Source organism: Patagioenas fasciata, chromosome 2, assembly GCF_037038585.1.
Source record: "Patagioenas fasciata isolate bPatFas1 chromosome 2, bPatFas1.hap1, whole genome shotgun sequence".
NCBI lineage: Eukaryota > Metazoa > Chordata > Aves > Columbiformes > Columbidae > Patagioenas > Patagioenas fasciata.
Window position 1 is genome coordinate 164228743 of NC_092521.1, and position 26038 is coordinate 164254780.

Here is a 26038-nt window from a genome sequence, read left to right on the forward strand (position 1 = left end):
AAAAAAGCAACAATTTCTGTGGAAAAATGCTTTCCTGAGGCATGAGAATCCTGTAGTCAGTGTTCCAAATTTCCATTGAAAAACACTTAAACAAGAATGTGTTGACTAGCTAGCCTGTCCCTTTGTGGCTTGCAGCAGTTCTTTTGGTCCACAAAGCAGCACAACCAACATGCTATCTCATCCCTGTCTCCTGGAGGGGTTCCTGAGTGCTCTCTTGATACAAATTGAAATTTGGAGCCTGCCAGATAATATTCCTGGTGGGCCTGGGCCACACAAAGTCTGTGGTGGAGCGTGCTGCACAAGACTTCTTCCCCAAAAATATTGATGGTTTTGCTTTAGATCATATTAGAAATGAACATGGGCAAATTGCATAAAATAAGTCTTTTTTTAGTCTGAGGTTTTGGATGTCTAATACTTCATGGTAGAACAAGCTGGAAATGAATATGATGGCACTTGATGTGTGGTGTTGGGTGAGTTTTCTCCTTTAGGTGGTCCAGGCAGCAGATGTGATGGGTGAGCTTGAGTTTGCTGTGTCCTGATCAGGTGTTGGCCACCGTGTTACGCTGCTTTTCTACCTTGGGAGAAAACATGGTAGAGGGATAGGGATGGACACTGTTTTCCTTCCACATGTGAGTCACAATCTCTAAAAGGGAGCTGTGATTTGGGAGCAGAGGGATCATCCTGACATTAGCACGGATGATGCACTGTGGATATTATTCCATTTATCACTCTGTTAATGCTCATGCATCCTCTGGTGTGGCTGGAAGGAGCCCTTTCAGGCAGATTTCTGGACTGAACAGATGTAAGTTTGTTTATAGAAGTTCCTCTGAAGAGGGGAAGGAGGAAACAACAGAATAAAGATCTGTGTTGTGATCCCTAAGGAAAAAGATCAATGGGGAAAGGAGGGAAACCATAAAGAACTAGAAATCCTAAACATAAGTGTGAAGGAGAAAGGAGCAATTGTATTAACATTTATTTTGCATCTGTGTGTATGTAATTTATTTATATAAATAGTGCTTGGCAACTTGTAGTATGATGTTGGTTGTTGGTGCATTGGTGTGGGGCTCCATTGCGGCTGATGACACCAAACTACTGCCACATTCGTTTTGATTGCAAGTTCTCCCATGGCAATGAAGTCCAATATTTGTGAGGAATGTTTTTCCCATGCACAACAAATGTCAGAATGACCTAGAAGTTGTTCTTTTAGTAAATTACCTCTGGACTCTCTTATCTTTGGCAGGTTGTGTGCAGGACTAGGCTTGCTTGTGACTAGAATGAAATACAGCTCGTGTTCTAGGGCTCTCTGTAGGTCTTCAAGCAGCCTAAAAGGAGCGTGGCTGTATCACCTTTGTTTTACCGTTGGGGAATAGGATGGGGATCCATAAATATCACCTTAAAGACGGGAGTTATGAGATCTGTGGGGTTTGCTGCATTTGTAAGGCAAAAGCAGGGACCAAGAAGCAAGACTAGCTGGGAAGGGCTTGGCTGGAGGTGGCAAAGGTGGTGGAGTCCCAAGGGTCTGGGGAAGAGGTTTTCCCTTGTCTGTGTGTGGAACTTATTTGGGTGCTTAGAGGGTAATAACAAGGAATTGAGCCAGAAAAAAAAAAGCTGTTCTGTGTTAGGTAGGTGGTTTTTTGAAGCCTGTGATTTCTGCTGCTGTATGAACCGAAGATATCTATAACAGGGGGCAATGGACCCTCTAGACATCATCTTTCCACTGGCCTCTGAGCTGCTCGTGTGCAGGGTTTGCTTTTTAGGAGGAAAAGAGCTGTAAGAATCCAGGGGGACCAGGGTGTTTTGTAGCTTCCACCCCCCTGAGAGGAGAAGGGGGCAATCCCAGACAAAACCCCTTTCTGTCTGATTGCTGAATAACCCACAGCGCGTGGGGGTTCTGTGCAGATAATTCCTAATGACGCGGATTAGTCATCTCCTATTGCGGTTTAGGGCCGCGGTCCAGCTGTCTGGCTTGTAACGAACGTCCCGTTGCTAAAAGCAGGGGCGAGCGCAGGGCTAATGCAAACAACATGCATGTCGGGGAGGTGCAGGAGTCCCCTCAGCCTGGCCCTGCGGGGCTGGTTTCTCTTGGCCGAAGCCAGAAGTTGAGGAGAAATCCCACCGCGTTGTGGCTTTGTACAAAGGAGTAACCAGAGCGCTGATGTTTGAACGCCGCGCTGCTCGGCGGGGTTTTCTCATTGTTTCCTAAGCCAACAAGTAGAAAATGAGAGAAGTGAAAATAATCCCTGGTTTTTACCCTCCAGGATGCAGAAGTGAGTCTCCCTCATTGCCCCTGTTTTACCCAGGGGGGGAAACTGAGGCAGTTTAAGTGCCCAATGTCTCATTGGTGGGTAAGACCAAAGCTGGAATGAACCCCTCTTGGTGCAGCAATGAAGGGAAGAACGTTGCAGTGATTTTCCTGACTTTCTTGACCTAGGAAGGGTTAATGCTGGAGTCTGAGGTTTTGTCCGCTTTGTCCCAGGTGGTTTGTGAGGCAACCATGGATTTGTGTGGAAGGAGTGATCCAAAAACCCTGGTTGCTGTGGTGTCTCAGCATGGACAAAGCTGTTGTCTGGTTAGGTTTGACCAGAGCAGCTTTAAAAGCAAACCCCGGAATTGGGGTCCAACAAAACCACATTTCTGATGGTGGCTGAATTTGGGAGGAGAGGACATGATGGGGGAGGCTTTGGACTTGGTGCTGGTCCAGGATTTTGCAGGGTGGCAGTTTTAGGTGCTTCACCTCTCAGTGCTGCACATGTGGAGGCCCTTGGTTTGCAGTTGGTGGTGGCATCAAGATGAGGCAACAAGAGTGTCCCTGTGCCATTGTTCACCCTTCTCCACGAGCATGGCATTGCTCTGCTTGGCCCCATACCCCAATCTGATCAACCCTCGGGGTGTTCAGCACCTCCTTGTTCCTCCAAAACTGCTTCCATTTTAGGCCCAAGAGCATGTTTTCCTGCTCTCCGTGTGTGCTTTTATTACAAACAGCAGTCAGCTCTTCAGGGATCTCTGTATAAGATCATGATTCACCTCGTTTGGAAACACTTTTTCCATATTTTTTTCCAGCGTTTTCCTTAATCTAAACCAGCGTGCAGGGCTGTTAGATCCAGCTCCGGGGGCTGAGCTTGGCTGAACCCACTGGGGTCCGTGTTCCCCAGCTGAGGAGAAGCGGTCGCCCCTTTCTACCCAACCCCAATTCCTGTCAATGCTTCCTCTGAAGCTTGGCAGTTGTGATCTGGTCTTTTCTCTTTGTGCAATTCTAAGTTTTGAGGAAGGAGCTAAAAATACTTAAGGAAAGCCTGGAAAGATGGCGCTGGGCTTGCGGCCGCTGCGGTGGCTTTGCTTTTTCCTTTCCGAGGCGGATGGCAAGAAACAGTAAAATACCATTTGTTAGCGGGGCTGGAGGAAATGCCACTGCAAGTATCTCTGAGAAGAAATTATTCCAGAAACGAAGGGAATTAGTGTGGTATTTCCTGTCAGGGTTGTCGCTTATTTTGTTTGTGTCGCAGCAGGGCCTACAGGCGCCAGCCGAGATGAGGGCTCCTCTGTGCCCCACGTCGTGCGGAAACGCACGTGGGGAGGGAAAAGTTGCTCGGTATTTACAACCCAGGAGACCAAACATCTACATTTTGTGCTTGGTTCTGCCAGTCTGCTTCAGAGAATGAATTACAGAATAGTTTGGGTTGAAGAGACCTTCAAAGCTCACCCAGTGCCCCCCCTGCCATGAGCAGGGACATCTTCAGCAGCTCAGGTTGCTCAGAGCCCCATCCAGGCTGGCCTTGAGCACTTCCAGGAATGGGGCATGCACACCTTCTCCTGTTCTGGTGTCTCACCACCCTCATAATAATGTTCTTCTTTATATCCAACCTGAATCTAGTTTCTTCCAATTTAAAAGCATTGCCCCTTGTCCTGCCACTACAGGATGTGGTAAAAAGTCTTCCCATGTTATAAAGGCTGCAATAAGGTCTCCCTGGAGCCTTCTCTTCCCCAGCTGGGGCTTTTCCTTCACACCCTTATGCAAAGCACTTTATGCTTTTGTGCCTCAGTTTCCCCATGCTTGCTCTGTCACCTGCCGCAGCTTTCACAATGCTCCATGAAACCATCAGTGAAATCTGCCAGCACTGAAGGCTGGTTCCTTGTGCCATGGCCTTACCCTTCTCCTCCACCAAATTTAACACATGCCCTTTTGGGATGTCTCTGCTTGTTCCGTTACACCAGCGAGTGGCCTCTTGATTGTGGGGAGGACAAGGCTGCCATTAACCTCAGTTGACATCTGATGGCAGGGGGAGGGGAAATAGCGCAATTTGGATTGTGCAAGGAGAAGTCTGTGTTTTCATTCCTCATAAAATCACTCAAGTGAGTAGGACCCAGCAGCTTCCACCACCTGCATCCCTTTGACAACCTGCCCTGAAGCATTTGCGTGTCGTGTTGACATCCTCACGGAGAAGATGCTGGTCCTGCCTTCCTCTTCATCACACATTTGAGATGCTGGGTTGGGGCTTGCGTGAGGTTTTGCTCCAGCATTTGGCACTGCCCCAGGCTCCCTGTGTAATCTCAACCCAGTTGCTCCAAACCAGATTTCCATGGGTGTAAAAAATCACAGCGTGCTTCAGCATTTAGGAAGTGCTTTGCATCCCCCTGGGACTTCCTAATGCTTTGGGCACTGCCCACTTTTTTTTTTAAAACAAGGAAAAAAGTATTTCTCGATAGCAGTGGTGAATTCTGCTTTAGCTGTGGGTGAAAAACACGAGCAAGCAGAGGCAGAACTGCCAAATAAAACTGTAACCAGTTTCTTAAAGTATAGATAAATATATATTTATACCTTTTGGAAATGTTTGTGAGCTTAAGCTCTTGGTTTCTTTGAGGTAGGTTAGACGTTATTGTGGTTTATATCAGAAAAAAAGAGTATCTAATTAAAAATGGAAGCGAGTTTTCATTCCCCTGTTGCAGCTGGTGTGTGTTGCTCTGTTCAGAAGTGGAGCGGAGCAGCTGCCTCTTTTCTCTTGGCTTTGGACCACAGCACATCAGCCCTGTTGTTGATGTAGAAGATCCAGCAAAGTCGGGGCTCTTTTTTCTTTTTCAAGCTTTTTCTTCTCTCTGGAGCTTTACATGAGCGTTTTGACACTTCTCCAACCACAAGCTGTTTTTCAAAACTTATTTGTCTGTGTGATTTGCGTTGCTCAGCACAAACGGGCCGCGCGTGTTCCGTCCCAGCTCGTCAAGCGCTGGGGTCTGCGCTGAAAGCGAAACCCGTGTTTTGAAAGGTTTCCTGCAGCTGTGGGAGCTTTTCCCCTTACACCTCCTGCTCCTTTCTCAAGGTTTCTCCTTACACTTCCTCATCCTGATTTTTATTTTTCTTGGATTGTTTTTTTTTTGGTGAAGCCACACTGGCCGATTTGCTGCTGGCATCCAGGGGGGGTGAACCAGCCAGGCCCTGTTCAGAGACACGTGCATATTAAAATTGGCCCAGAAGAGCCCATATCTTTTCCCTTTTCCAACAGAGATAATACAAACTGGCAATCCCACCTATATTTACCTGTCTCTCTAGAATGGTTTAGGCCTTCAGCACTAGGCTGGTTACAGTGATCTCTTCTCCTTTTGGGCTTTGGACTATTTTAGAGTCAGTTTGGTGTTTTTATGGGTTAGGCCTGGTTCTAGAAGTGAACCTGGAGTTTCTCCAGACATTGTGGGTCTGGAGAACTGGCTGCAGATACCAAAGTGATGTAAGTGCTTGTTGTAACGCTGCTGGAGTGCCCCACTTGGTGACTGTCACGGCACTGGTTCTTCCCAGCCTTTCTGGAAACGCAGAAAATGCCGCTAGCAGTGATAAAAAGGATGTGTTTTGCATGATCCAACGTGTTTACTCTGAATCTGCTGGGCTTTTTTAAGCTTTTCAACCGAATCATCTCCAGCCTTGACTTCCTGAACTTCGGTGGGTGTTTGCAGAACTTGAGTTTAAAAATAAACCTGAGGATGCCCATCCAGCTCATTTTCCTCGTTAGGGACAGGACTGTTTCACTGCGGATCTGCTTTCCCTCTGAGAGGATGGAAATTGTGCCTTCACACGCTGGCAACCCGGGGTTGGAGATAAGGCCCTTGCTCAGGAAGGGCTGTCACCCACCCATCGGGCATTATCCATGGAGATGCTGGTGATCCAGGACCAAACCCTTGTGTTACACCTCAGAGGGAGGTGACGAGCACTTTTTTCTCCGTGGGACTAAAACTGCTATTTGAGGAGGCTTGTGTGCACTAGCAGGGACAGAACCCTGGTTAACCGGGGGGACTAAAACTCATCTTGGGAGGTAAAGAGTTTTGATCTGCTTTGGAGGCCATCGGAAAGTCCTGGTGTGAGCCAAGGGGTGCTGGAGGGTTGCTTGGCTCAGGCTTGCTCTGAGCTGAATGAATGAAAAGCCTCCTTGTGGTCTCGTTTGCTGCTAAATATGTATAAATAGGGGAAAGGAGAAGTGCCTTTTACTAGGCCCTGCACAGTTGTATGCCCAGTCTGCCCATGACTCTTCTGGCTCTTCTTTGGGCAAACTTCATGATTTCTCTTGAGGTGAGCAACAGATCAGTTCAGGGTGGGCATTTACTGTGTATAGTGTAGTGATTCCTGATGTACTTTGTATTCTGTAGGTCCTAACAAAACAACAACCACCCCCACACCACTGCAGCACTGTTGCCTTTTAAAATCCAACACTGTCTCTCCACTTCCATTATAGGGTGCTTGCTTTTACTTATTTCTTTGCCCCAAATATCCCTGTGTTCTATTAAACATCCTCTGAGCTTTGCTTTTTGGGTTTCCAACAGAAAAGTACTGGAGTAAAAGCTTTGGAAGCACTGAAGATGTGCAGACATCAGGCACTTACCCTGTTTGCTTATTTGGTAACAGTGCTTTGTTCCCAACTGAGTTCAGAGCGTTCAGTTTTCCACTTTTATTAATGCATTTTATTAAAATTAACAGTTATACAGATGAGTGTTCTCCTGTTTATAGAAGGCCTTATTCTTTGACAAGCACATTTCTCAGCAGTGTGGAGCTTCCCCAAAGTCCATGAGTCCGGTTGGCCCTAAATAGACCAGACCCAATGGACTTAGGGATGTCTCTCTGGGAAATGCTGTCAGCTTTGGATCTGCATGTCCATCTGGGATTCAGCTCAGGAACTAACAATGTTCTGCTTTTTCTTTCAGCAGCGAAATGTCAGGATCAAGTTCGAATACGAAGGCGAGAAAAGGTATGTACCAAACCCAGTCCCCTGCGTGTACAGGGACAAATTACCCTTTTTACCCAATGTTGTCCTACTGACTTCAGCCAGCTGCAGATGAGCTCACAGCAGGATTCATTCCCCTAAAATCTACTACAATTTTATATGCAAGATCCTTGCCTCGTCATCCCGTTTGCCACAAGTGCCTCCTGGGATTTGGATGCAGGCTAAGTGGTTCCAAGCTGGAAGTCGTTAAATGCCTCTTACCAGGAACACAGGGTACATGCTTAGATCCTTTTCTCTGTAATTCTTGAGCCTTGCTGCACCACAGCTGAGCTACAACCGTACAGAAACATGTCCTTTGATTAGCAGCCTATGACACTTACTTAAGATAACCAGATTTTGGGCATGGATCCCATGAAAATAGAGCTGGGAGTTAAAACTTGCCCGCCCTTCCCTGCTTGACATTTTCATGGAATCACCTCTGCTTGGTGCTGGGTGACTGCGGCAGGGCAGGACACAGGGATGGAAACTCACAGGCTGATGGTCCAAGTTGCACGTTAAAGCCAAGGAAAACTTAAGTAATGTCGCTATAAGGTCAGACTGTACCTGCTGATAGGTACCTATAGAGCGGCTGCATGTGATGGTACAGGAGAGTCACAGGATGCCCAACTGCATCATTCTCCTTTCCATTTCTCCTCCCTGTTCAGAGCCATGTGCTTAAAATGGAGATGATAAATTGCTGACCAGTGCCTGACCCTGGGTCTTCTCCTGTGAATGGCTGCTGGACTTTTTAGTTTTCCACCTGTACCTCACAGCAGAGGGAGGAGCAGAGGAGCTGCACTGGGATTTTTGGTAGATATTCATGCAGGGTACATCAATCCTTCTCTTGGACATAGCAGATGAGCAGTATTTCTATGTGTAAAAGCAAGGAGTAAGCTTTATGCTTCATAAAGTAAGATGGCAGGTCTTCTGAATTAATCTAATCCTAAATTCCAGTGTGCTTCTACTAAACAGAGACTGTTGTATTTGTCTATACAGGATTATCCAGTTTCCAAGACCAGTCAAATTCAAAGAAGTGGTGCAGAAGGTCACAGATGCTTTTGGACAGACGATGGACTTGGTCTGTGTGAACAATGAGGTACTCTTCTCCTTATTGCTAAGGGGGAGTTTTAGGGTGCCTGATACCCACTCCAGACTTGAGCAGCAGTTTGTTCTTAAGGCCCTCATTTAGCCTTGTACATAGATGTGAAGAAAAATAATCTTATTTAGTGGTTCTGAGCTGGTGAGCATACAAGAGCTGTTGTCTGGGCACAGTTCAGTTGGACCCTCAGACTCCAAGCCAGGCCTTCCCCTCCTCAAAATTAAGGCCTATTAAGTGTCAGTCTTCGCATTTTAAGACTCAAAGACCTTTCTACTCCAACCTTCTTCATAACACAGACCACTGTGGCTTTCCAGCTTGTTCTTTGAGCCCAACACTGTGTCTGAAGGGAACTTTTACCTAGAAGGGGGAAATCCTTGGCATCTCTTTCGGTGTGCTTGGTGTTTTCCTATGAGCCATCTTGCTATAAACTGGCCAGGCAGGTGATACCACTGGGCTCTCAAGGTGGGTTTGGCTTTGGGAAGGAGGAGAAAGCCTGATGACGAATAGGTAGGATTTTATAACCACAAATTCTTTTGGATCTGCCCTGACAGCTTGCTTGTTCAAGTATTAATTGCAAATGACTAACAACGTTTCAGTAAAGCATGAATGGAGAGAAGAGGTCATGAAGAAAGCTTTCTCCCTTTTTTTCTTCTTTTCCTTTCGGTTTCAATGAAGCTTTGATCCACAAAAGCGTTGCTATTCTTTTGTAAGAGGTACCTCATGATACCAGAGCGTTTGCTGGGTTTTGGCTTTGAATGCAGTCAGGTTTCTAATCTTGGGCATTCTTTGCCAGCCCTCCCGGGAAAAGCCTGCCATTGAATTCTCCAGGAATGACTCATTTCATTCCAGGTCTCTTTCCACTGGAAGAGGAATTTTTTCCAAAGACAGCAAACAGAAGCTTAAATAATGCATTTTTATCCCATGTTTGCGACTGTCTTCCTGGGCATGTGCACAGCACACAGCAGGACCTTGAGCAGCCTTTGGCTACTCCTAATAGTGTGGAGAAGGACCTGCAATGGTTTGGGTTTTTATACATAGATTCCTCCCTGTGAGAACCCGCACCTTTGGGAAGAGGTATGAGCGGCAGTAATTCAGAGTTGTTACTGTGGAAACACTATAAATAGACAAAAGTGACCTTTGGGGAGAGATGTCCACATGGTAATACTCAGGTATCTGGCTCCTAATGTGTCCTGGGTCAGGTTTTTTGGTCTCATGACTGCAAGTCTCAGAGTTAGTCTAACTCAGAGTTAGCCTGACCACAGATTCATTACAATTATATGTTTCACCCTTTCTTTATGCTGGAAGGAAGTCATGCAGTAATTCTTTGTTGCCATCAGATGTTCCTCTTGCAGTAGCACCTTGTAGACCAATATTACACTGAAGTCAACCAGCCTCTACAAAAGCTCACTAAGTGTTAGTCCTTGTCTGGGTGAAGCTGGAGTCCTGAAGCCAAGATCAGTGAGATGAATGTGCCAGTTGGGTGGAGCAGGGGCACGCATGAATCACATCCTGGTGGGACCACGGAATCAGCGGGCTTGGGCTGGTGTAGATAAAAGCAGGGCCTGGCCGGGGCCTGGCCGTGGGTGTACCGTACGGGGCATGTCTGCACGTTACTGTTAGGCTGGGCTCATCTTTCTGATGAGCCAGACAACAAAATCTTCCTGACCGTGGACAGCATGGTGTGGTGTTTGTTGTGCATTGGCTGTGTTGTAGATTGAAAGACTGGCTTCTACAGTGAGCAGTTGGTGTGAATTTGGTCTGTGGGATGCCCTGGGTGTTACAGGATCATAGAATGGTTGGGGTTGAAAGGGACCTCTGGAGATCATCTGGTCTAGGGATGTCAAACTTACTTTCCCCGTGGGCCACATCAGCTTCACAGTTGCCATCAATGGGCTGAATGTCATTTTATGACTGTGTAAATGTAACTACTCCTACATGTATAGACTCCTAAAATTACATTCGGCCTTTTGAAGGCAACCATGAGGCTGATGTGGCCCCCAGAGAAAATGAGTTTGACACCCCTGATCTAGTCCAACCCACCTGCTAAAGCAGGGTCACCAGAGCAGATCACACAGGAAGGTGTCCAGGTGGGTTTGAATGTCTCCAGAGAAGGAGACTCCACAGCCTCTCTGGGCAGCCTGGTCCAGGCTCTGGCACCTCAAAGGGAAGAAGTTTCTCCTCATATTCAGATGGAACCTCCTGTGTTTCAGTCTGTGCCCGTTGCCCCTCATCATTGAGCACCACTGAAAAGAGTCTGGTCCATCCTCTTGACACCCACCCTGAAGATATTTATGAGCATAACTTGTGACTTTAGGCAGGAGCACTGAACATGGATGTGCCACCAGTTCCCTTCTGACTTCCCGTTGCTTGTCTCCTCTGAGACTGTCCCTCAGCATCATTTTGAAAGGTTAAGGAGAGTTAAAGCCTAGGGAAGTGCTAGAAGCTCTGTTACTGGGGGGGAGGAGTGGTGTTTAAAAGCATAGTTAACAAACATTTGTTGAGAATTGTTGGTGCCAGTTGGTTCTGCATTGAGCAGGAAGATGAACTAATTGACCTCTCAGATTTTTCCCCAACCCTGTTTCCTACTATTCTTTGGCTTTCTGCAGTGTCTTACAGAACGAGGTCTAGCAATACTGCTGTAGTCGGTGAAAACTCACCATTTGCGTTCACTTTCTTAGACTGCAGTGGATTGACTACCAAGTCCTATACTAATACCTTAGACTTAAATAGTGTACTATTTAAAAGAAAGAAATAAGTCTCATAAGCTCTATTTAATGAAACTTCTGTGTAGGTGAACTTTGCTCATCAATGGCTGCTCACGCTGTAGAGAGAATAAACCCAGTCACTGGAAATGCACCCTGGAAATTACTTCCGTGGTTTCACATGAGTTTGCATTTAGTTTTGTGCCTAGTAGATAACTGTACCTCATATCTCTATGTGCCACACTTTGGAAGCCAAATGGAGCAAAATTTACTTGCCAGGTGTGGGTAATAGGTAAAGCCAAGCTAAATACTGGCTCCAGTCCTTTTTACAGGAGGGCACTTTCTCCTTGATGGTTTTGGCTCCTCTGGAGCAAGTGTGCGAACATGGGATTGTTGTGATATTGGAGTGACCTGCAGAGCATCCTGTGCAGAGCAGCAGCTGAGGGATTGCAGCTCTGAATGCTTGTGAGGAGCTCAGTGAAAGGATGGGTGAGCGGTGGGCCTGTACTTAGAGTCCAGAGTCAAATTCGGCTTGGGGAGCAGCTCTCCACCATTCTTACTGCTGTTCGGCTGAGTGTAGGAGAGAAGGTTTTTCTGGTTGATGCTCCTCTGGAGGCCTTGTGAACTTCAGAAGGATGAAGCAGTGCACCAAGGAATATCCCTTAAGCTTTGGGGCTTAAGGAAGCAGTCTGAGGACAGCTGCACAGCATTTGGGAGACTTATTCAATACTATCTTTGTCTGGTATCTGCTGTGACCAAGGGTGATTCATTCAGATCCCAAAGTTTAACTGTAAACCACAGTCAAACCATTTATTCTGTGAACCTACTGCAAACCCTGAATAGTTGAAATCTACCTGGAGAGTTCTTTCATTCGTGTCCAAACCTTGTCTCAGACTGGAAATCTGTTTCCAGCCTTGCCTGTCAGGCTCAGCCTGGATGAAACTGGTGTTAGTGTTCTTGTTAGGCCCATTGCTTGGGGGGTAAGGGACATTTTAGAGGGCTGGAACAGCTCTGCTGGGAGAACAGGCTGAGAAACTTGGTGTTCAGCCTGGGGAAGAGAAGCTCCGGGGAGACCTTATTGGGGCCTGTAAGAAAGATGTGGACAGACCTTTGAGCAGGGCCTGTTGCAATAGGACGAGGGGTGATGGTTTTAAACTAAAGGAGGGGAGATTCAGGGCAGATATGAGGAATAAGTTTTTGACACTGAGCGTGATGAAATGCTGTCCCAGGTTGGCCAGAGAGGTGGTGGATGCCCCATCCCTGGAGACATCCCAGGCCAGGCTGGACGGGGCTCTGAGCAACCTGAGCTGGTGAAGATGTCCCTGCTCATGGCAGGGGTGGCACTGGATGAGCTTTGGAGGTCCCTTCCAAGTCAAACTATTCCATAGTTCTATGATCTTTGTGAACTCTTGCCCATCTGGTTTGGTTGAGAACAGCTGTGGGAGCTTGGCTTTTTTTGGGTCAGCCTGATGTTTATCATATGAAATAGGCAGTCTGTGCAGGGTTCGGTTCCTCATCTTCAAGATGAGGACAAAAGATAACCTTTTCAACACACAGAGGAGAAACTCAATACAAACCTTCAAGTGCTCACCCTGTAGAAACAACAACCACATGAGCATCTAGGATGGAGCTTGGTGGGCTCAGGCTGTGGTCCTTGGGTGGAGAAGGTGACTGTAGAAGTTTCCTGAGGTGGAACCTCATCTCTGTTGGCCAGGGCCTGTGGCCTTTCCTTGACCTGGTTATCCCCGAAATTTTAACCCTCAGTGCACACAGTCTGAGGTGTATTTAGGTACAGGACAACGGCCAAACCCTTGGAAATACCCTGGGATCAAAAATGTAGATACAGGTGACTCTTGAGTGTTGTTTTCTGGAGTGGTTGATCTGAGGTGCGTTTGCTGTGGCTGGTGGCATGAACCCCGATCACCCCGAGAGCTGAGCTGCCTTTCAGAAGTCCTGGGCAGCTGTGACTCCCAGTAAGACCAGTGAGAGCCTATTGGGAGCTGTGGCTACTCAATACCTTTGGTAGGTGGAACTGCTGTGTACTTTGGCACGGCAATGAGTGTAACATGTGCTGTGTTGGCTGGATTCAGTGCCAATGCCCGAGGCAACCTACAGAGGCTGAGGACTGTTTTTTACAAGATGAGGTAGAATGAGGGGCAAAAAGCTGTGGTTTTAGTCTTAGCTTAGGGACACAGAACCCCTCTGAAGTGCAGCTGTGTTGGAAGCTTTGAGGCTGTCTGCAGGACGTGGTACACCGCACAGCAATGTCAGGAGGGTTGGATTCCCTCTGGAGAGATGAGGGCCATAGTCTGCCACTTACCAGGAAAACATCGGGACCTTTAGCTGCCTTGTAGACACAGCAGTGTGTAGCCCTCAGTTCTGTTTACCTTCGAAAGAGCAGAAACCAAATTTGTCCTGCTGGGAGTGAAAGAAGTGGTTCTTAGAGGGAGAGCAATGCACGCCTTTCACATCAGAAGGGAAGAAACTCTTATTTGTGAGATGTTCCCTGATTTCACCTGATGGCCGAATGCTCGGGAGACTGTCCATGATCAGGAACGCAGGGAAGAACATGTTCTATGTGCAGGGACGCAGAGAAGAGCGTAGGGAAGACCACTGAGGAACTGCCAGAGTAAATCCTTGAGTGCAGCTCATTTCTGTTTTGGAGCACCATGGCACGACTGCCTTCCCAGGAAAAACAAGTAGGGCTGTTTTGGGTCTGGGAAGCAGCAGGTCTTGCCTAAAAAGTCAAAGATCAGAGCAGCCCCACGCTAGCAGGCAGCAAGCCTAAGGTTTCATCTCAGCCCTCTTTCCTTTCCACTAGCTGAATTGATGGTGTGACCTTTAAGCTGTCTCCTTGCAGATGTTTTTTTTTGTTGTGATATTTTTGTCTGTTCCTTGGTAGATGAGAACTTGGAAGAAAACTTTAGACCTCAGCAAGCTGGAGGGCATAGGGGGCTCTGTTTTCCATTCGCCTCCTCAGGTTCCTCCTTTGTCCCCTGATTCCCAGGCTGCTCACTGCAAGTGTCTGGCTTCCTCTGTTTACCCAAAAGTGTGACACTACCGTGCTCTTGTGTTTTTTCTGTCCATTCCAGCTCCTGATCCCACTGAAATCCCAGGAAGATTTGGACAAAGCGGTGGAACAGTTGGAGCTGAGCCCTTCCCTGAAGAGCCTGCGGATCCTTGTGAGCGCTCCAAAGAAAGCGAATGTGAGCCCTTCACCTTTTCTGCTCTTTTGTGTCCAGAGCGAAATGCCTTGTTATTGTGTTGGGGAGTGGAAAGGAGTCTCCTGACGGTGCAGACCAGAGGGCAAGCTGGTCATGAGGGGGGTCAGCCCTGCTCTGGCTCAGCTGCTGGGAAATCCTCATGTGTTGGCAGCCTGGAGACTGAACTCAGCTCCCTCTAGCTCCTCCTGCAACCTGGGAAGGGTTAAACAGTGTTCTGATCCTCAAAGAAGGTTAAAAGCCAAGAGAACTCCTTGTGTTTTCTACCTAGTGATGCTGCCAGCACCTCCGCATACAGGGTGCTGCCCTGGCCCTAGCCATGCTGGCTGCAGCATGGGGACCGTTCTCTCCATGTGGTCTTGCAGTACTAAAGGCCAGAGAGAGCAAACTGGAGAATCCTTCAGTCTTGTGCAGTGCTGTCTTTTTTTTCTTCCCCATATTTACTTGTTTGTTTTGCCTGAGCTCAGTGGATTTGCAGTTAAGCCTTTGAGCCTGACCTCGCCTGCACGGAGTGTCTTGCCAAAGCACATGTCGTGCTGCCCCAAGCACAGGCTATAAAGTAAGGGATTTACAGATGTTGCAACTTCACTTCCTTACATTTCCTAGAAGTACCGGGGAGACTGAAAGTCTTGAAACTCATAGCGCTTGTCCTCATGCTACCCCTGGTGCTCGCAGCTCTTGGAGCCTCTCTCCTCCTTTTAAGAGGCTCTCAAAAGGTGCAGGGACCAGAGTCCTGAGGGAAAACTGAGCCATCCGTTGTGGTTTCCTAAATCCTGGGCAAAAATGGGGCCATCTACCCTAGTAACTGCAGGAATGTTGCAGTATTGCAAGTCAGCTACTCAGATTAGGGCCACCAGATGGATTGAGGGTAAGTTGAACTCTTCCAGAAGCATGTAACCGTGCAAGAACATATGGTTCCCAGGTCATAAATAAAACTATCACAAAACCACAGTGCATGTTAGCTTAGTAAGACTTGGCTGCTACCTTTTGGGTTAGCAGCTGGATATGCATTTCTTTGCTCTCCTCCTTATCTGTCTTCCCCAGGAGAGCCTGATCTTCCACTCTCTGCCCCTCTGCTCTGTTACAGAGGAACCTCCACAGTGCTTGGGCTGCCACTGAAGTCTGGGGACCCTGGAGGAAAGGCTCTTATTTTGGGACAGCAAACTTCAATTCAGGGCAGGGATCAGTGTCTCTATCTGGAAATAATGCAGTGCAAGAAGAGTTTTTTATGTCAAATATCTGTGTTTATAATTAGCAACTACAGCTCAATCTTTAATATTGGAGTGTTTTAATAACAAATGTGAGTTGTTTGTGAATGAGTTTTGGATCATCCTAGATTATACATGTCTTTTTTTAATGGTTTTGGGGTAATATGGTCAACACAGGGTTTCACATGGTACGTCTGCAAGGGCTCTGGCAGAGTCTGACCTTTCCTTTTGTCTCATTACCAGCTTCTGCAGCCAAACAACAGCAAACAGCATGAAATGAGGATCTCCAGATCCATGGGCGATATCATGGGATCCCTCTACAAAGACTCCGAGAGGACGCGGAAGTATTCAACAGGTCAGTGATATGCAATGTTTCACGGGGTGTTTTGTGCTATTACAAGCTGGACCCACCATCCTCTTCCTCTTCCCTGTCACAACCCTGTAGCTGCTGTCACCCTGATGTCTCCCATCAGCAGCTCAGTGCTGTTACTGCTTCTCCTCAGCCTGAGGAAAAGATTCTGCAGGCTGCACAGATTGTGCTGAGCAGGGAGTCATGTTGGGCATGAAAGCTGAGAAGAGCAGGGGAGCTGAGGTGTAATTGGAGGGGGAAAATGCAGTGATTATAATCTCCAATGAATTCGGTACTACTGTGCTACACCAAAGTGAAGAGTGAGGCTCTACAGAAAGCCAAGGCTTTTTCAGGCATCCTTTCTTTCTTTACCCATATGCTGTTGTTCTATTTGCATATTTCCCACTTTCCCCCTTAACAGAATAATGCAGGTGAGTGGGCTTGGGTTCCCCAGCTCCTGTGCTCACACCAGTTCCACTAAATGAGGAGCAGATATGGGTCTCTGTGCCACCAGGCTGTTCTTGTTGAAGTGAAGTCTGTGGCAGTTCCTTTTTGCTGTCTCAGGAGAATGGATGTGTTCAGTGTTTTGCAGTGGTTACATTTCAGATGGACATTTTCCTTTGGAGGTGCTGGGTGTAGATGTGGCCAGTCTCTTCTTGCAGCCCTGCAAGGACTGGACTTTGTAGGCTCGTGTGGTCTTTCCTTTGGCTTTCTGTGCTTGAGTTAATGCTTTTCTTGTCTTTCTTGAAGTGACAGGTACTCTTGATAAGCTGTTTGTAGGACCTTGTGTGAAGATACTTGTGGGATTTCACAGAGAGCAGGGTGCAGTGTTCAGAACTGGTAAAGCAGCCTGTAGGACTATATGGCAGGGGCGTAATTACTCGTATTATAACCTATAGGCAGGACCAGTGATCTTGAAATGCAGTGAACGTTCTCTGCTGCATCTGTGGGTGCTGGTTACAGGGTTGTTTCTACAGACTCCTATTGTTTTCGTATAATTATTCAATAACTGTAGAAATAACACCATCAGAGGCCTTGAATAAAGTGGGGCCCTCCTATACAAACATACATGAAAATATGCTTCATTTTTCAAAGATCCTCTGTACTTATATGGCAGCAAACACTTCCAAACTCTTTTCTCCATACAACAAAGAGTACTTCTCTCCAAGGATTTGTCCTTTCTCTGTCTCACGGCCTGTGCTGCCTTGATAACGTATCCTGTGGTTTGCTGCATCTCAGAGAATGATATATAGGAAACGTTCTTCTAGGGAAGGTCCAGCTTAGCCCCTTGTGCAGCCATGCCCAACTCTTTCTGAAGCCAGGGACGGGTTGTACATGCACATGAGCTCTCTTTGGGCCTGCTGTTTGGATGTGCCAGGGACATTTTTTTCTATTGTGTGGGGTTTTTTCTAGCTCACATGGCTCTTGAAAGCTTGCCTGAGTCTGGCAGAGTCACTAGATGATTCTGAATGAAATGCGCACACAGATAGATGGTAAGGTACAGAGCCTCAGCAGAAACTGTGCTTGAACTAAACATCTCTGCTGCTCTTTTTTTGGCACTTCTTAAGCTGTTAGTGTAAGGCAGCAAAGAGCTGTGGCACCGGGAGCTGTCGCTGATGTGTGAACCAAATGTGATGTGTAGAATTGATCCCATGTGTGACTGTGCTGGTGAGAAGATTATTTCTTGCAAAGTTAGGCTTTCCTGATGTTTTTTATGCCATGTTTTGGCCTTTCCTCACTGTTTTGGAGCTGCTGTAATACCAAAGGAGTTTCTGACCAGGTCCTTGCTGTGAGGTGTCCCTGCCTTGAAGAGCATCCTGTAGATCAGACAAGGGAAGAGATGTCAACTCTGCAAAGGTGTGAACCTGAGGTACAGATGGGATTTGAGGGAATGCCTGAGCAGCAGTATAAGGGGAATAACATATAATGGGAATAGGTATAAAATGCTGGCTTGATCTAGAGGGTCACAGAGTGGTTGGGGCAGGAAGGGACCTCTGGAGATCATCCAGTCCAACCCACCTGCTAAAGCAGGGTCACCAGAGCAGATCACACAGGAAGGTGTCCAGGTGGGTTTGAATGTCTGCAGAGAAGGAGACTCCACAGCCTCTCTGGGCAGCCTGGTCCAGGCTCTGGCACCTCAAAGGGAAGAAGTTTCTCCTCGTATTCAGATGGAACCTCCTGTGTTTGTGCCCATTGCCCCTCATCCTGTCATTGGGCACCACTGAACAGAGTCTGGTCCATCCTCATGACACCCACCCTTGAGATATTTATAAACACTGAGATCTCCTCTCAGCTTTTCTTCTCCAGGCTGAACAGCCCCAGCTCTCAGTCTCTCCTCATCAGAAAGATGCTCCAGACCCCTCATCTTTGTAGCCTCCATTGCATTCCCTCTAGTAGTTCCTGGAGGAGGAGGACTGGGCAGCACCAGGTGTAGGATGCAGAATGTTCTAACATTGGGATCCTCAAGACAGTCTGCTGCTAATGCACCAAAACCAGTGTCCTCGGTGCTGTTATACGGTTGGGTAGCAGAGATAACCAGCCCATGCTATAGCCATCCATCCATTTTTTTTCCATGCAGATAGTCCATCTTGCTCTTAGTTGACAAAGAAGTTGCAACAAACCCTCTGCAGGGTACCAGCACACCTGGCCTCTCTTTAGAGTTATCTGGGTTCTGTATGAAGCTACTACAGCCCTGTTTAGGAGGTGTTTGCAATCCAGCAGATTGTGTTTTAATCTCCAGAGTCAGAACTGGCTAATGTAGCAGCTGGGTAGAAACTCCAGTGAGCGGAAAGGGAGAGCGGTGTTTCAAATGGAGCGTAAACCAAAAATTCAGGCACTAGACACACAGATGGGATCCCGTGTTGTGGTTCCCTGAACTGAACTGAACTTGGTGGATAGTCAAAAGGCAGCCGAAGAGGCTGGGATTTCTGTAGGAGAAATTATTCTCCACAATACAAGGTATTTCACAGCATTCCCTTCTGCTGTCATCTAAGCGATTGCTATCAAGAGATAATTCAGCTTTACTCTTGAAACCACATGTGAAAGGAGGTTGAAAGTGACTTCATAGAAAAAGGTGGTTCAGGGTCATGTTCTCCGTGTTTCTGAGATGTCTCATGTTTTTCTGCTGACTTTGCCATGTTAGCGGCAGCGAAGACTAATAAAACTGCGTGTTGTTGGCACGAGCACATTGGAAGCGGGGGGGTAGGTGTTCTGGGGAAGATTTGGCTATTTTTGCTTCTGCTGGACAGAAAATGTCTTCACTCCATGTCCCTGAAAAACCTTATGCAAAGTCAATTATTTTTTCCCCATAAACTTTTTAACTTTTTTCAGTGGGAGTCCCCCCTCCCCTTTTTTTTATTTTTGGGAAGTGGAAAATGTTCCAGTGTCTTGGTGCCCAGCATCTGCAAATGTGCAGCTGGGTGCCAGGAAACTTCAACTAAAATGTATGTGGGTTCTGGATTTTCAGATAACCGAGGGTTGTTTTTATTTACTGAGAGGAAATACTTGTTTCAGAACACTATCCACAAATTATTCAAACATTTGCCAAAAGCTTTATTTATGTTGTTTGTCTGTGGTGGCCAACCAGGCTGCTGAGCTGTGGCACCATGTGCCTGCCAGGCCTCTCCAGACCAGGAGCAAATGCTGATTGAGTCTGTGCTGTCAAATATGGCCCAACCAGGGGAACAACAGGACTTTTGCCTCAGAAAATTGCCACCGTGGTGATGGGACCTGGGTTTTCATGGGTGTCTGGACTTGTGTACAGCAGCATCGAACTCCTGCTAATGCTGGGAGGATTTGAATGCAGAGAGAGATGGTGCAGAGACTTTGGTGCACTGACTGGCCAGATGATCATGGAATCATAGAGTAGTTTGGACTGGAAGGGACCTCCAAAGCTCATCCAGTGCCACCCCTGCCATGAGCAGGGACATCTTCACCAGCTCAGGTTGCTCAGAGCCCCGTCCAGCCTGGCCTGGGATGTCTGCAGGGATGGTTCATCCACCACCTCTCTGGGCAACCTGGGCTGGGCTCTCAACACCCTTATTTCACCCAGTTTCTTCCTCATGTCTGGCCTGAATCTCTCCTCTTTTAGTTCAAAACCATCACCCCTTGTCCTATCACAACAGACCCTGCTAAAAAGTCTGTCGCCATCTTTCTTATAGGCCCATTTTATGATTCTGAGACACAAAGGACTGAAGGTGATATCTGTGCTGTTAAATTCACAGGGTCAAGAGATGAGTGCTGTCCAGTTCTTAATGAGGTTGTTTAATTAATAGCACATTCCCTGGCCAACCCTGTACCAAAGGCTGCAGTCCCAGCAGTGCCTGAGTACAAACCAGGGTAGCATGGGCTAGGGATCTGTTGCGGGAGTTGCGATGGTTGAGACCCTTTTATTTTGAGAAGAGGAGGAGAATTTGGCTGTATCATACCAGCTTCTTTAGGATGAGAAAATAGGCTCTGTCCTGCTTATTGGTATAGAAGAACACTAAAGTTTGCCTGAAATCAAGAGGTAGGAATCCGTCACAGAATACCTGAAGTTGGAAGGGGCCTTCAGAGGTCATCCAGTGCCACCCCTGCCATGAGCAGGGACATCTTCACCAGCTCAGGTTGCTCAGAGCCCTGTCCAGCCTGGCATGGGATGTCTCCAGGGATGGGGCATCACCACCTCCATCCTCAGAGGATCAGCATGGAGAGCAGGGAGACTGAAAAAACAAGAAACTGAGGGAGGTTTGGTCTGTCTCCTCACAGCTCCCCTCAATAGCCACAGAAGTGAGAAATTTCCTGCAGGGTTATTTCTTCTTCTTGTGCCACTGTGGCCTGAGCCTCTGGCTCTGCCAAGGTTCAGAGGAACGACACATCCTGATGTCATGTCCTTCGTTCGGCTCTGCGGCGACGTCATCCCAGGGCTGGGCTCTCCATGGCTGCAGCTGTGAGCGTAGGCGGCCACCAACAAACCCTCTCCACCTCTGACTTTTAAGGGGCTTCTGTTCTCCATCAGGACCCTCGTCGATTGGTGATGGATGAAGTTTTGGGAAGGATCTGCTGGGGAAGGGAAAGGGTGAAGCCAGAGAACGCAGAGGGAAGCCAAGCCTGGCACGGGGAGCAGGCTGTACGTGCAGCACCACAAACTCCACACATACAGCAGGAAAGATGCTTTCTTAAATAAAAATAACAGAAGGGAACACGAAAGAACCCAGTAGATGCCAGCAGTGACTGTAAGTCTCCGTGCTGGCCTGGTTCAGCCTGCTCAGGACATACTGTGCTTTAGACTCCAACATATGACTTTACATTAGTGTGTGTAACATGGAGCAGGAATCCCTTCCCAAAGCACCTTGCTCCAAAGGGTAACTGAGGTCAGATGCTCAACCACTGCCAATCTGCAGAGTTTCTCTGAGTTTAGGAATCCTGAATAGAGCATTCAGTGCCTCAGAGCCTGCCCCATCCCTGCTGGGCCTGAGGACCAGACCTGACCAGTAATCCTGTAGAGATCCCAGGAGAACAGACCCATCTGTTTCTGCCTGAGGGTGGGTAAAGCAGTATTATTTAATATATTCATTATGCCTTGTGTTGCCCCCACCATGAATTAAGCCTGCTGTTGAGTACCACAGTTGTTCTCTTTCCCTGTCCCTCATTTTCCATCTCCCTCAGCAGCAGCACTGAGATTGCCTGTGGTTTTGTTAACCTTAGAGGGCTGGAGGAGGAGGAATTAACCTTGGTCTCTGCTCCGACCACCTCCCTGTGTTCCCACCGGGTGGATGGGAGAGCCTGGACGTGCAGCACCAGCAACCAGCGCTCCGGGAGGTGTGAAGCTGCATAAATTACTTAGAGCAGCACTTGTACCCAAGCAGCCTGGCTGAAAGGGATCTGGTTCCATCCAGCAGTTTCCAGGCGTGCAAAAGCCTTGAACGTTTTGTTTAACTTCCTTGCCTGCTGGGAAATGGCTGGTGTCTTATCCCCTTTTACAGTTTTTTGGCAGGAAATGTGACTCTGGAGGTCAAACACAACTGACCTGATGACTGGGAGTAGTTGTTACAGGCAAAGCCTTAATGTGAGATCATGTTAAGTCTTTACGCTTGTGATAAATCACATTTAACTCCCTGGGTTCAAAATCAAACCAAGCATATCCAATTCTTTGTAAAATCCAAGTTGAAGGCTTCCTGGGCAATGGGTGGGTTGTTGAAGCAGGAGATCCCTCGAGCAGACTTGCACCTCAACAAAAAAGCTCAACAGAGCTCAGATACAGCGGATACACCACAACAAATTCTCCAGCAGCGTTTTGGAGCAAGAGCCACCCAAAATGTCTTTATGCAGCATTCTGGATTGACATCTGCTAAGCAGACGAGGGGACGGTAACACAGTGATTTATCCAGGGTGCCCAGAGTGTTAAATGGTTAAACATTTGTTTATTTGTCTTCAAAGAGAGGATGCCGTACTTCCCAACTGGTTTTGTTTTTAGGGCTGGTGGAAAGCCAGTTCATTATGAGCACCACAGCACTCGGGAGATTCTCTCCCCTTGATCTTGGCATTACTTCAGTTGGACTTTTTTTTTGCTGTGTTCTTATCCTGCAGGAAATCTGTGAAGGGGAAAATAGGAAGGAGAAAAAAAAAGTAACTCAAAGCTGTATGACTCTTATTTTTACAGTCTGAGCAAGCAGTTTGGAGGGAGATCTACCATAGGACAGAGATACCTATGTATTTGGTATAAATCCAGCAAGCCTGATTTAGTGGTCTTTAATGCTGGTGTGACATGCTGAGTATTACCAGCACCTGATGCCTCTCAGCTCCAGAGAAAGGTGGGGATTTGGATTTGTAGCACTGATCACACTGATGGATTTATGCCAGAGATCAATCTGACACAGCAACTGTGGTGCAGAACAGCAGCAGAAGAGGCAAAAGTGTTGACTGTTCATGATGGAATAGAATCATAGAATAGTTTGGGTTGAAGGGACCTTCCAAGCTCACTCAGTGCCACCCCTGCCATGAGCAGGGACATCTTCACCAGCTCAGGTTGCTCAGAGCCCCGTCCAGTCTGGCCTGGGATGTCTCCAGGGATGGTTCATCCACCACCTCTCTGGGAACCTGGGACAGGCTCTCACCACCCTTGGTGTCAAAAATTTCTTCCTCATGTCTGGCCTGAATCTCCCTATTTCAGTTTAAAACCATCAGCCCTTGTCCTATTGCAACAGGCCCTGCTAAAAAGTCTGTCCCCGTCTTATCAGTCCCTTTTAAGGACTGAATAAGGTCTCCCTGGAGCTTCTCTTCTCCAGGCTGAATGCCCCAACTCTCTCAACCTGTCCTCATAGGTCCCTTTCTGGTACCTTTCTCCTGTGCTGCTGTGCTTTGCCTGGGCATGTTGTTACCAAATGGCAGTAATGAACCAGAGTTGATAAGTGTGCTGCAAAAATGGGTATGAAGTGCGAGGAAACGCCTCTCTGTGTGCTTTCTGACTCTTCGAGGATGCATAATCTTTAGTAGTCTGCTTAAAAACAAGTTGTTGTGTTGTGTGAAGGCTCACATTGCACAATACCGAGTGGTTAAAGCTCCAGCACAAACCTTTGTCAGCAATTCCTTGCCATGAAGTGATGACAGCCCAGGGATGGAGGGGAGGGACTGCAGAAAAAGTGAAGCCAAGCCTGTGCATCTGGGCCCAGGGAGGGCAATGCTCCCTTAATCCTGAAAGGGGCACGAGGAATCAATTAGGGTTGATTTTGGAGAATAATGGGGAGGAATGGGCTGTCAATGTAAAGGAGCTGTGGAGTTCTCTCCCAGGTGCAAAACAGAAACCCCTTTGCTAAACATGATGAGCTGATCCTGTAGGTTGCTTCCCCTCCCTGTGGTTCTTGGATTTGAGGGCTGGTTTTCCTTTCTCTGTACTTTTGTACAGGGAAGGGGGAGAGAAGAGGGGTATTTGAGTGCAAATTGTTTTCTGTATAAGCAGCGTTCAGGTGACGTTGCATGGAGTTCACCAGGGCTGTTTCCCAGGTCACTGAGTGAGGCGGCGTTGTGATCCAGGGAGGAAATGCCTGGAGGTCAAAGAGAGGAGATGGAGTCGGAGTTTCTGTTTTGCTTGAGGTTGACTGATACTATCGCAACAAAACTCTGGAGCCCTTTTCGTGCTGGCATCACCAGAGCACCTGGATACAGCGCACAGCGATTAGGATCCAGCATAGGTTGAAGGCCAAGTCTGCTGGATGTTGTACGGCCCCAAAGGAACAGACTGTCCTTGTTGCAAAAGCTTCATAGGATGCCCATAAACAATATTGCACCTCTAGCTCCTCTGTTCTCTTCCACACAAGCTCAAACCCATCAGCATCCTCAGGAGGTCTGTGATCACAGGAACAGTGTCTCTGGAAGGACTTGGATGTGGCAAATGACCTTACCTGTGCATTTCCTGTGTCCTAGGCTCTCTGCACACAGGCCGGAGTTCTCCGCCGCCGGGGAGTGTTCCCGAAGAGCAGCAGCAGATTGCTCGCCAGGGATCCTACACCAGCATCAACAGCGAGGGCGAGTTCATCCCCGAGACCATGGATCAGAACGTAAGTGGGGCCTGGGGTGTGCGGGTTAAACCAGGACAGCATCAGGCATGAGGGAGGCTGCGCTGTGAGTGCCGTTCCCACCATTAAATCATCAGTGGGCCTTGGGCATGGGGCTCAGGAATTCCAGGAATGGGTGTCCCTGGGCTTGACATGTTCAATAAACAGCAGGCCAAATTTCCAGGAACTCTAAAAGCCAGCTGCAGTGGTGATGGCAACGTGCTCATGTACCTCAGGTAGCTCTGGAAAAGCGTAGATCTGGCACACACATTCACACCAGCTGCCAGGTGCCCATGATCACAGCCTTCCTAGATCCTGGGCACCACGAAGGAATGTGCAAACAACCCATTGCCTGCAATTGCAACAGCCTGGGGATCATAGAATAGTTTGGGTTGGAAGGGATCTTCAAAGGTCATCTTGTCCAACCCCATCAGCAGCTCTTGCTGCTTCCCATGTGCCGGTTCTGCCTGAGCTCTGGTTACAGCTCTGCCCACAGCTTTTCTCTGTCCTTCCCCCATATCTATATCTTCTTCTCTTAAGAAGGAGTTAATGTAGTCCAGTCCCTCAGTAATACCAGAGCAGCTTGTTCTTCAGCACAGTGAGGAGCAGAACCACTTTCTCCAGTCAATTTGATACCCACGATGGGGGAAACTCTGGAGTGTTGAGGGATCAGAAGGGAAGCAGCTTCCACCTCCATCTGTATCTCTGCTCAAGCTATAGCTCCAAAGAACTTTGTACAGGTCCTGTGAAGTCAACTGGGCTGTCTGGGCACACAATTCCTTGCAAAACTCTTGGAAAGGCAGGAAAAGGATACACAATTTGCACGAGGGACATGGAAGGACATCTGGAAGGCACTAAGTTCGCTCCAGGGCTGCTGTGACAGCCCCCAGGGATCTTGCCTGAGGAGCCACGCATTTCCTACACTCAAACAGCACCCACTGGCTCTGCTTTTGTGTGCAGGCTGTGCCAGTGTTTCCATGGCAAAGTTGTGTTTTCAACAGTTTATTATACAGCCATTAATAAAATAAGAAGTCACTCCGGGTGAGTCTTGGCAGCCTCCTAGTACAGATGTATCTTGTGCTTCTTGCAGCCAAAAGTTGGCTTTCTATTGTTTTCACATGCCTCCGAAACATGTTGGGAAGCATTAAGACAAATCGTGTGTGCGTGCGGGGGGGAGGGTCCATGCGAACCCCCCACTTGGGTGTAAATCAGTGCAGCTCCGCTGGCTCTTAATGGAGCATCGTTAATGCGCACTGAGCTCTGTGCTTGCTCCCGGTGAAGGTTCCCAGATGCTCTCCTTGCTTTTCCCCAGCATCGCGCTGTGGGCGGCCTGCTGCCCTTCTCTGGCAATGTAAAAGCAGGAAAAGAGGGAATTGGGGATGGTTGGGTGTTTTTTTCCTCTTCTCATTGAGCAGCTATGCTTCTCCCCATATGGGCTTTGCCCTCACAATGTCCTTGTTCTGCAACTTCCACATGTGTCTCATGGAAAACCACTTACGACCCCATGCTTGCTGTCTTTTGGGGGATGCCCCTGTGCGAGCTTGTGGTATAACTGTGCTCTTTGCCTTGAGACCAGCTTGACAGATGGACAGAGGCTGAGTATTGGATTCCTAAATACATGCTTTTGAGAAATGAATCCATTTCAGCATCATTTTAACTGCTGGGAGAGACCTGGCACGGCTGGCAGAGG

General features: G+C 47.8%; 1 protein-coding gene across 6 annotated transcripts in view; it reads left to right on the forward strand.

Annotated features, from left to right (window-relative positions):
• The window catches only part of LOC136098650 (mitogen-activated protein kinase kinase kinase 3-like), an 88619-nt gene that overhangs the window by 44978 nt on the left and 17603 nt on the right, over nt 1-26038 (forward strand). For 5 of the 6 annotated variants that reach the window (XM_071805366.1, XM_071805363.1, XM_071805364.1 and 2 more), the window contains 5 exons: nt 7180-7223; nt 8235-8334; nt 14132-14245; nt 15712-15823; nt 24218-24351. In XM_071805366.1, the coding sequence (XP_071661467.1) occupies nt 7180-7223; nt 8235-8334; nt 14132-14245; nt 15712-15823; nt 24218-24351 (504 nt within the window). The remainder of the gene's footprint in view (nt 1-7179; nt 7224-8234; nt 8335-14131; nt 14246-15711; nt 15824-24217; nt 24352-26038) is intronic. The other variant, XM_071805365.1, reaches the window with a different exon arrangement.